General features: G+C 46.9%; 1 protein-coding gene across 1 annotated transcript; it reads right to left on the reverse strand.

The window, feature by feature from the left end:
* Positions 1–8,391: 8,391 nt before the first annotated feature.
* On the reverse strand, positions 8,392–11,473 carry EGR1 (early growth response 1). Its single transcript, XM_050962344.1, has 2 exons — positions 11,057–11,473; positions 8,392–10,651 (listed from the first exon to the last, which is right to left on the reverse strand). Exons 1-2 carry the CDS (start codon positions 11,280–11,282, stop codon positions 9,354–9,356), a joined length of 1,524 nt encoding a protein of 507 aa, XP_050818301.1. The 5' UTR covers positions 11,283–11,473; the 3' UTR covers positions 8,392–9,353.
* Between the last annotated feature and the right edge of the window lie 242 nt (positions 11,474–11,715).

Raw genomic sequence — 11,715 nt, forward strand, 5'->3', positions numbered from 1 at the left:
TCTTGCAACCTGAAAAGCCTCTGGAACTGGAGGTAGCTCGAAGGTGGAGGGTGCCCTGACCGCTGCCAGGAGTCGGTAGTGGGTCCTGGACAGGGCTGGGTGCCCTAGGTATCATCGCCCTTGCTGACCACCGCTCTCGGGAGGACGAGTGGCCCAGCACAGGTCTCACCTCATCAATCATCTTCTGCCTAGCCCTCTGCAGCACCACAAACCACCCTGTCAGCATGTTGTTTCTTATGCCTCTTCCTCGGCATGGGGGGTGGTGAGCAGCGCCGGGAAGGACCCAGTGCCAGGGAGTGTTCTGCACGAAGGTCGATGTACTTGGAGCCAAATTGGATTGGCATGGCTCTGAGGCCAGTTTAAGTGCTGCTTCCATTAACAAGCCCTTCAAATGAGTGTCCCTGTCCTTAAGAATGTGTGGCCCTTGCAGATTCTGTTCTTGTCTTTGATGTGAGCTTCCACGAGGCACTTCAAGCAGTTTGTATGTGGCTCGCTCACTGGCCTGGGCTTATGGCAGGCAGCACGTAGTTTGAAACCTAGGGACTGGGGCATACCCCAAATGAGACACCTATCTATCTAACACTCAACTATTTACAACAAGAATGTCCAAGGAAAGTCAGAAAAAAAAAACACTGGGGAGCTTACAATCGCATGACACATTCCAGCAACCGCAACACATTCCAGGAACTGAGAGGGTGCGGAGCCAGATGCATGCTGAGCGCGGGACTCCAGGGGGCACTGGGGCCACTAAGGGGAAAATCTCCAGTTACTGTGCACATGAGTGTGCACACACCTAACATTGACATGAGCAAGCATTCGAAGAAGTAGTGTTATCAGGTTGCCCCCTCTGTCTTCTTTTTTGAAAACTAAACATGTCCAGTTTTCTTTTTAAACTTTTCTTCATCAATCTGGTTGTCAAAATCTTCTATAATTTTTGTTGCCTTCCTCTGTCCACATCTTTCCTAAAAAGTGTAGCGTCCAGAACTGGACACAGTACTCCAGCTGAGGCCTCATCACTGCCGAGCACAGCTGAACAATTATCTTCTATGTCTTTGGCTTATTTGGTATATTTTATTTGTAGTAATAAATATACAGCTTCATAATTTTACTTAGTCCTTTAACAAGATTTTAAATAGAAAAGATACGTTTCATGACCTCAACCAGCTTTGGATACAATTAAATCCATTGTAGTTACATGAGATTATGCAAAATCTGTATTTTTTCCCCCCTCAGAGAATCCTGCAAGAATCTATCAGGTATATGAGAAATTGAAACTACTTCCATTGTAATACACTTCTCAAAGTTGAATTTAGTCTGCCATCATGGTGTCCAATTCCCAATGCATTTAAATGCACTTGGAGCTTCTTACAATCTTCTATAGTTTATATTTACCTAAACAAGTGTCCTTAGCAAACTTCTCTGATTTTCTTTTTGCTCCTCCAAACCATTAGCAAATAAATTGACTGGAGAGATCAGAAACCTGCTGTAAATTATTCCTACCTTTATATCAGCCAATAACATGATTTTTTTTAAGCATAGCTCTAATTTAGTTCTCAGACAAAATAAAATCCATTCTCTAACAGGAGTAGAAAACCATTAGATTTTTTTCAGGCAACAACAGTGTTTAAAAATGGTTCTGATTCCATTGTGGGAAGACAGAATATAATACCTAACTGGGTACATGATAATACCTGCTGAACATCAATTTCTTGAAGAACATAAGACTTCACTTTCATGCATTCTCATGTATCCTCAGCTGACCAGCTGTTCAGACTAACATTGTCAAAAATGGTCTTAAATTGAAAGCAATCAAGATCAAATTTATTCAGTCTAAAAGCATCCACTTTCCAGCATCTAGTCACTATTCTATCAAGTGCAATTTAATACGACTCCAATAGTTTGTCCATCCCAATGTCTTTTTCAGTTTGCTATACTGCTTACTTTACAATTTTTATAAGCCCACTCCACCACTGATACATCCAGGAATTAAGAATAGTCATTATTGGAGAAAGTTGAGTAGTGATCAATCTGTCTAGGGTTTTATATCACATCCTCACAATAGATCAGAGCCCCTACCATTTTACTATCCATTATGTCTCCTTTGTTCATGAGTCTATTATCAGTCAGCAGTTAGGCACACATGGCCCCACTCTGAAGAGTTTACAGTTCAAGACGACCTAAACCTATATAATGCTCATCCCTTGCAAAGATTCTGAGCAAAATGCTTTAAGCAATGCATTCTAAAGTTAAAGAATTAATTAAATGCATATGTTCAGAGTACTTGTCCTTCATTTTAGTGACTCACAGCTAGAATGAAGGGCTAGATTATGTTCAGTTTTTTATTAACAATAAATGATAACAATACATTTTATTTATAGATCACCTTCCAACCAAAGACCTCTAAGCACTTTACAAAATGTAACCCTTCTTCCAGGTGTCTTTAGCAGGAGTTAGAGCCAGCTTCAGATGATGTCCAGGGCAGCATTTCTGAAACGTTGCCACCAGGGGCTTTCCTTGCAGCCACAGCCTCCTGGGTTGTGATGGGGTGAGGGGCAAAGTAGAGCTCCCTCCCCAACTCTGTTGCTCCTGGATGCAGAGGTTGGGCCCTGACCCCCTCTGGAAACATCTGGGGCACAATGCTGGAGGAGCAGGCAGCCAGTGAGTTCCCCACCTTCCCAAGGGTGGTGAGAGTTAGGCTTTGTGCTTCAGCCCTGGAAGTGGGGTGGGGGGGACAGCAGGCCCTGGCCACAGGGCTTCGGGCTCTATTGGGGGGAGGGATAGCTCAGTGGTTTGAGTATTGGCCTGCTAAACCCACGGTTGTGAGCTCAATCCTTGAGGGGTGCATTTTGGGAACTGAGATAAAGATTTGTCTGGGGATTGGTCCTGCTTTAAGAAGGGGGTTGGACTAGATGACCTCCTGAGGTCCCTTCCAACCCTGATATTCTATGAATCCCTGGACCCCCATCTTCCAGCTGTGGGCTCTGGCTGCAGGGCTCTGGGCTCCAGCCCATCACCTCCATCTTCCCTGGACTCCACTGCCTCCCCTAACCCTCCATCCAGGGCTTACTTTGTCCCCAGGCTTGCTAGGCTGAGTAAATCTGCTGTAAAAAGTGATATTAACAAACATACAGGTATTACTTTTCTCAGCAGACTTATTAGCTAGCAATAAATAAATTATAATAATGTTGATGTGTATATGCATATTTATTTGGTTTTCCTAAAGCTATTAGAGTATTTTAGGAAAAAGTGTGAGAGTGGCCATGAGCAAGAGTTGGTGGCTGCACTCTGAAGCCACCAAAAAGTTGTCCTCAGAACCCCTGGTCTAGGGCTTCTGTTTAAATTAAATAAAATAGTTGGCTAAGCCCACACTTGAAACCTCCTGGTCACACCTTCATAGTTATTTCCTCTCCACTCCTAAACACTCAACAGTCCTTGTGAATATAAAGCCACAAACACACACTTTTAGTTGGGAAAACAACTATTTACATAATAGAATTAAATTAACAAAAGTCAAACCGTATTATCAGTCTAGCCAACCCCATAGATCCAGTTATTAACTGCCACAGTTGTTGTGGCCCTGAACTATTATTCACAGAACAATCCACACCCACCTGAAACCTCACTTAAAATTCAAGTAGACTCAGTGACGGTGAAGTGGGTTACACTGCAAATATTTTAAAACACTTGCATTAGAAGAAAAAATGGTTCCTCCTCACTTCTCTCTAGTTTCATGGTACAGTTAAAAATATGGTGATAAAACCACTGATTATCCCTTTTAAATCTGACAAGATTATCACAGTTATCCTTTCTGGCCTGAAAATCTATACAAACTTTAAGCAGCCTCTTACTTACGCTGTGAATTTGGCTCACACACACAGCAAACCCACTACTTTCTCCTTTTGCATAATATTAACTTGCCCCATTAAAGCAGGGGGCTGAGCTCTGGGGCTGACCAGTCTATCCTGCAATAGTGCAAAAAGGGGAAGCCAGACAAGGTGGTCTGGACCGAGCAGTGCCAGGAGGCTCTCTGGGTGCTGAAGGAGGCTCTGGTTAGTGGCCCAGTTCTGGCAAACCCAGATTTGGACAAGTCCTTTATGGTGTTCACTGACGCCTCAGATACGGGACTGGGGGCGGTGTTGATGCAGGAGGATGAAAAGGGGGAGACACACCCCATCGTGTATCTGAGCAAGAAGTTGCTACCCCGGGGGGCAGAACTACGCGGCCATCGAGAAGGAATGCCTGGCCATGGTGTGGGCCCTTAAGAAACTGGAGCCATATCTCTTTGGGCGACACTTCACCGTGTATACCGACCACTCTCCCCTGACCTGGCTGCACCAGATGAAAGGAGCGAACGCCAAGCTCCTGAGGTGGAGCCTGCTCCTGTAAGATTATGACATGGACATGGTCCATGTGAAGGGAAGTGCCAACCTGATAGCAGACACGTTGTCCCGGACAGGGGGCCCTGAACTTCGCCAGGTCACTGGGCAGAGTGACCCCACTCAACTCAGTCTCAAAGGGGGGAGAGAGGTGATGGAATAGGGGCTGTCTGCACGGGGGATGAGAGAGCAGGGGAGGACTTTAGAGGATGGACAATACCTGAGCCTGAAACCTGAGCTAGGAAGGGGAAATGGGTGGTCAAGACTTTTGCCCGGGGAAGCTAGACAAAGGAAGGGGCCGGCAGGAGGGGGTTAGTTTCAGTTTCGGGCTGGGTCATGGGAATTCAGGGACTCCTAAGCTGAGATCCAAGCACCCTGAACCCCCAGAAGGACTCGATTGACGGGTCCTGACTGTGCCAACAAGCTCTGCTGTAACCTGTGTTCCTGTTGTCCAATAAACTTTTCTGTTTTACTGGCTGGCTGAGAGTCACTGTGAGTCCCAGGAAGTGGGCGGGCAGGGTCGGACTCCCCCTCACTCCCTAACAACTCATCCTGTGCCTGTGTGTGTGGGTGGAGTGACCTCTGCAGAGAGACAGCGAGCGCCCCCCGCCCAGGCTGCAGACTCCGCGCAGACCCAAGCTGCTGCCTAAAGGCGGCAAGGGACAAACTCAAAGCCACTCGGCCAGGCCCGGTCCCTAGCGGAAGGAGCGGCCTGTAGTGCAGGGTCTCACAGGACTCTGCCGCCGCGCGCTGCTCAACCTACCTCCTCCCGCTGTTTCTAAGGCGGGGCCGTCTGGGCGCAGCTCCAGATTCGGGGGCCGAGCCCGGCTGCCCGACCGCCGGGAAGGAAACGCCTTGTTTGGGCCTAGGAAGCACCATATTAGGAGCGGAGGAAGGGCCATATATGGCAGCGCAGTTCCTGTTCAGCCTTGGCCGGGCGTTGGGCCCTGGGCCAGATTACAAGGGTTACTGCCGCTGCCCCAGGCTAGCGAAAGAAACGCCGGGCCCCTCCGTCGGCCACGGGGCGCTGAGCGGGGCCCGAGCCGCAGAGCAACTCTACCCCGCGGCGAGCTCCGGCCTAAGCCGCTCTTCAGCCGGAGCCCGCCTGGGCCGGATTTGGACTGTAAAGCGGCTCCTTCCTCCGCGCGCGGGGTTGGGGGGCAGGCCGCGGCCAGAGCCCGCGGTTGTCCCCCCGCGTCCGCGCCGTGCCGTTCAGGGCCTGGCTCCCCCTCCCTTTCCCGGACAGCGAGAGTTGCTGGGATAGCGATGACGCAAGGTTTTTCTTGTTATTCGGTGGCCAGATTTGCAGTTTGGCTTTCAGTGATAAACAGCTGCGTGTAATGAAGCCGACCAGATCTCTGTGGGAGTCTAGAACATCCGAGCCCTACATCAGGCCTATGCTGACTTTTAGCACCTTCCTTCTGTTCCCATCTCATTCCTCTGGGCTCACTGCTGGGTTTGTATGTGCTTTTCAAAATAAAGCTATTTTATTTTTAAACAGGTGACAGTTTATAGCTTGGCATCTTCAGATAACCTGGGAATTCCACTGGAGACAATCTGTTTGAGCCAGTGAATGGGTTCATATTGTTCCAACGTGGTTGCAAGAGCAGGATTTTTCTCCTCTAGAATTAGGATGGGAGAAGATTCAAACTTGTTAACCTAGTTGATCCAGACAGCAAACCACAGACAATGTACAAGCAAGGCATACGGTAGCCATGAAATCTCCCTTCATATGCTGAATGACATATCCAGGCCTTTTAGCTTTACACCTCCAGACAGAAGAAGAGCTTTGGGTAAAGCAAGTGCAATACCCATCACCTGTGGTCAAATTGGGAGGTATAAGAGAGACATCCATGTCTCAAACCATTGACTAGACTGGGGACTACAGGTGGCTTCCTTGGCCACTGCATAGGGTTAATGGTTGTGAAAACTGGGGAGGAGGAGCGTGGAGGTAAATAGCATTTTCCCCCAGTTCATGTGCTGCCAACACCAGGAGTGCTCCCATGCTGACTCATTGAAGGGAAATGCTTCTGTGATCATCTGTGGGTAGCCTTGGCTGTGGGTATAAAAAGTAAATTCACCATGGGAAGGAATAAGTTCTTTGATCTTTAGCCATCAGTACAACAGACCAAACTGCAGCTGCCACACAGGCCTCAGTTTGTCTGTCAGAGAATCCCAGAAAGGACAACTCATTTCCTGAAAAGGAATAGTCAGGGCCAATCTGTAAAATCCACTATCTTCCCAGGAAGAGAGATTTGTGACCAGGACAGCTAGAATTAAACCCCACCCCTGGATGCTGGGACAGAGACAAACACTCTGACAAAACAAAAAAAAAAGGGTTTTACTGAGGTGAGCTCTGAAGCTACAGATTGTTCTAAATCTTAAAACTAATGATACCCTTGATTAAAGTTGCATACTGGCAAATTATAGATGATTGCTATTCTAAGGGGCAAAACATCACCTGATCTGGTGTCACTAAGAGACTGATTAATTCTGAACATGAAAGAGGGTCTATGATCGGTGTAGCAATGTTACCCTGGAAACAGGCAAAAAAGTAAATTTAATGGTCTAGAATACTAGACAAGTGCTGAGGATCAGCTTTAAGTCCCCAGAGCAAGAGCTGAGGAAGTAGCCCAAAGAAAATTCCTTCAAAGAGTGAACACAGTTGACTTTGAAGCTGTACTTGTTTTCATTTACACGTGATGAGAAGGCTAGAGTTCACCACAGGCATTCATACCTTTGTCACTTCCAGAATGGATGACTCTTCTCCAATACATTCTACATGGGAGCTATGCTTTCAACTGAGTATTAGTCCATGGTATTTACATCCAACCTTCTTTAGCACCTCGCTTTTCCTGAGAAGGTTGGACTAAGGGGTGACTTCCCCCAGCACACCAATGTTATACCAATCTACTGATGACCACACATAGCTTCAGCTGGAGTAAAGCAGCATTGAGCTACCCCTATTTACATCAGCTGAGGGTCTGGGTACTTATTTTAACTTTCTTTTGACCTGTCTTGAGTTCTTGCAGTGCATAGTTCTATGCATCTTAGAAATAATCACTAAGCCTAGCTCTAGGAGCCCTATCCTGTTTGACATCTTTTCATACAAACAGTCATAATGATTAATAACTAGTGGCAGTATTCAGTCACACCAGTTCTTTAATTTCTATAGCAGTGGTCACTATGATAGGAATACCTCATTGCTCTTCACTGAAGTCTCTCCACATTGTCTTTTTCTGCACTGAGGTGACCAGAATGGAATGCTTTGTTTTATATTTGCTTTCATCAAACTCTGGGAGGGATCTTCCTTCTGAAAAATTGGCATTTATAGTATATTCTGGTACAAACACATAGCTAAATTGCTATTAGCAGTAGGCTTCTATCAGTTGACTGATTTAAATTATTCTCACCCCCACAAATATTCAAAATGTATTTTCCACACTATATATAATTTTATTACTTTCCCATATTTCTAATCTGCCCAGCTCCTTTTGTATGATTTTCTTCTTCTCATTCTGTGCCCCTCCCCATTCACTAGTAGCTATAAATCCAAGCAATATGCTTGTTTTTCACTTTTTTTTTTAACTGAAGTCAAGCAGTAAGATTCTCTTCTATATTTACCCTCTGACAAAAACAGAATTAGCCAAATGACCCTTCCATCTAAGTGAGCAGCCAGGCTCAAGGCTTATATAGATATTTGACAAATGGTGGGTAGTACACATAACTTATGATACATGCTCTGTATTCCTCTCAAATAGTAAGAGGAATGTTCTACCTCTTCCTTACTAAGGATGAGAATTAAAGATTAACACCAATTACTTAAATAAGATTGCAGTGAGATGAGATCTCAAGAGCTGTGGCAGAGATACCTAGCTCAGTTCAATGGAAGTTACAATCAATCAATCTATTGAGGAAAAAAAAAAAAAAAAAAAAAAGATCTTTAACTGAGGTGAAGGAGTCAAGGATACTGGTAAAGCGTGTTTCCCACACACACAAGCCTTAAAGAAAAATGCACTGTTTTGATATTTTATTTACTTTTTCCGAAGGGTATTGTACACCAAGTATCCCATTGGCAGTAAAGCGCATTCAATGTGTTTATAAGCTAAACAGTCACTTTTGTTTAAACAAATACAATTACAAAGTAAAAATAAACCACAAAATAATGAACTGCATGTTCACAACATACAAAATTGCTGCCTACTTAGTAGGTAAACTACAACATTCCAACTCCTGAATATATATTTATAAATTTACATTTCAGTAACAAAAATAGAATTTGAGAGTTGTGTGTACATTCTGTCCTCTAGCTCCTTCTCAATCTTATTTTTTTCCCAGTTTCCCTTACATTCTTTGAATAAAATCCCTTTCACCTTAAGGCTAGATGCAAAGCATCCATTCACACAAATGCATGACGTCAGCAAGGCTTCACAAAAAGGCACCAAGACATGTAACTTTAAAAACAAACTTTTGTCATATGAATGTCTCATCAGGTGATATTTACATAACATCACTCTTACATGCTTGAATACATAGTAAGTGCTGTTCTCAAATAAGTTTAAAACTCATTACAGCATAGTCACTAAAATAGAATTACCATTTACAAAATATGGGCCTGCTAACTCCAAATAATACAATATGAATACGAGAAGAATTTTCACATCATCAATAGTACCCAAAGGAAAGCAAAACCATACCATGGCACATGTACATTTTACATTGTCTATGTATTTAATAAAAGTTCCTTTCTTGATAAAATGTTTATGGGGGGAAATTATATTGAAATTATATCCACTGTCCATGCAAATTAAGTCTGTTGACAGAAGTGGAGAACTTAAATGGTAGTTGTTTCAGGCAGTTGAAGTTTAAAGAAAACTTAGGATGGCCTTGCTACGTATGATATTCTTTAGTAACTGACAGACTCTGTTCAGTCTGATAGTACCAATCAACTATTTTAATATTTCTGTCTTTACAGTCTCAACAAATTTCAATTGTCCTTGGAGAAAAAGCTGATGACATTTCTGAAAGTGCTGAAGATCCTTGTGAAATGAAAGAATTGGTAATCCCTGGAGAGTGGAAAGTGGTAGATACTTGGGCCTGAAAAGTGGCAGTAACCGAAGGATATGTAGTTGCTACTGAGGGGGAAGGGAAAGTGGTGTGTGCTGGAGACGGATAGGAAGACGACACCGGGGAGGAATATGATGTAGGCACTGGAGATGGGTAAGTGGTGGTGGCTGGAGATGGGTAGGAAGTTGTCATTGGAGAGGAGTAGGTGGAAATCTGAGAAGCAGCGGATGCTGGAGTTGCCTTTTCTGCTTTCTTGTCCTTCTGTCTCAGGTGAATTTTAGTGTGTCTCTTCCTCTCATCGCTTCTGGCAAACTTTCTACCACAAATATCACAGGCAAATGGCTTCTCCCCGGTGTGGGTTCGAATATGAGTGGTCAAGTGATCGCTTCTGCTGAAATTCCTCATACAAATACGGCACTGAAAAGGTTTTTGTCCTGTGTGAATCCGAATGTGCCGGGTCAGCTCATCAGATCTGGAAAACCTCCTGTCACAGGACTCCACTGGGCATGCGTAGGGTCTCTCGTGAGGAGGAGTCTTGCTAGGTCGGTTGGGGTATTTTCTTATCCTGCTTGGCTTGATTAGCTGGGACTGATAGGTAGTGTTTAACGTCTTCGGATCTTGGGAGCCAGTCTGGGTAGCAAAAGCTTTGATAGTGGAGAGAGGTGTGAGAGAGGGCTGCTGGGGTCTGGTTTCTAGCGTTGGAAATGGTTTCTGATCAGCCTGGACCAGGCTGAGAGATTCCCCCTGTTGCTGGGGGAATAAGTAGTCCGGGATCATTGGCACCTGGAAGTTGGTTTTAGCAGCCGGATAAGCCGGGGGAGGGTACTGGAGAGAGGTACTGGGAGCGTTTGGGAAGGACTGGGTTTGCTGCTCAGGGAAAATCTCAGAGCTAGAATTGGGAAATGTTGGTGCCGCTGAATAGATCGGGCTGCTGTCGGTGGCCTGGACAGAGCAGCTCAGAGGCGGGGTCTGTGAGGAAGAGGAGGTTGGTGATGAAGAAGGTGTAGAAGTGGGTAGGTTAGCCATGCCCACCAGCCCACTAACAAGGCTGAACAGAGGCTCTGGCCAGAGGGTGTTGCTGCTGTTGGGGGCTGGTTCCAGAGAGAAGCGGCCCGTGTAGGTTATAGGCGGCAGCCGGCTTGTCTGATTGGGATAGCTGGTTTCTGCCAAGGATTTCTCATTGTTCAAAGAGATCTCGGGAAATGTGTCTGAAAAGAGAAGAGTAGCCATTACTTCCAAGAGATGCTGCAGCCCCAACGGGGCTATCCCCCTCCCCACCGGGCTAGTCCTGCCCGGCCCCAACGGGGCTACCCCTATCCCCCCCGGGCTAATTAAAAATTTAGCGTTCCATATTGCAGCGCGCTCCTGGCAGCGCTCCAACAGCAGAAAGCCCATCGCTAAGAGCAGCTGACGCAAGTAGAGAGAATCCCCCTAGCGCAGCACAGCCAGCAAGGCTGATGCATCATTACCGGCGGAATCCCGAGCAAACTGCACCTGCCCCACTAGAGCTCCCGAGAAGCAAGGGCTCGGACGGGGGAGGGGGCATTTCCCACCGAGTGTCCCCACCCCAGGCTCCCACTCACAACCCCCTGTGGACAGAGACTGTCGCTTACCTGCAGCGAGGTGCTCGAAGTGCTGCTCTCCAGCGGGGTTGAAACCGCTGCTTTCAGGGGCCCCACTGGAGGTGAGGAACTGAGGACCTCCGCCGCTGAGCAGCATTATCTCTTCCAGCTTGGGGTAGTTACTGTCCATGGTGGGGGGCGAATGTGGAAAGGAGCCGAAGGGGTCAGAGATCTGCAGCGGGGGTAGGAGCTGCATCTCCGCCTTGGCCGCGGCCATGGGGAGAGTGGGCTTTGCCTGGGGACACAGGGATGCTGCGCACCAGGGGCCAGGCGGCCGGCCAGAAGCGCCAGTCGCGTTTTGCTGCTGGGCTCGAAATGTGCAGGCTCCCCTTCCCAGCGGCCCCGGGTTCCCCCTGGTTCTGCCCGCTATAAGCGCTCGGCCCGGGGCTCCCCCTGGCTCTGCCCGCTGGAAGCAATCAGCTCTTCGCCCGCCCTAGAGCCGCCCCTATATATCGAATCCCCACCAGTTGCGGGCCGCCCCGGCCATGACGTACATGGCCATATATGGCGGACAGGAAACCCTTATATGGAGTCAGGCTGGAAGACCCAGCCTGGCGTCAGTAGCTGGCACTGGGGAAAGCCGCGTGGAGGGGGCCTAGCCCAGATAGGAACAAGAGCCCCGCGCCCGCCCTATGGGCCCTACACCCACC

Source organism: Gopherus flavomarginatus, chromosome 7 (genome assembly GCF_025201925.1).
Source record: "Gopherus flavomarginatus isolate rGopFla2 chromosome 7, rGopFla2.mat.asm, whole genome shotgun sequence".
NCBI classification, from domain to species: Eukaryota; Metazoa; Chordata; order Testudines; family Testudinidae; genus Gopherus; species Gopherus flavomarginatus.

Excerpts from the sequence above, each read along its gene's own strand:
- EGR1 (XM_050962344.1), bottom strand. The coding sequence starts at position 11,282 with ATGGCCGCGGCCAAGGCGGAGATGCAGCTCCTACCCCCGCTGCAGATC. Across the intron at positions 10,652-11,056 it reads CTTCGAGCACCTCGCTGCAG|ACACATTTCCCGAGATCTCT; the intron begins GTAAGCGACAGT and ends TTCTCTTTTCAG.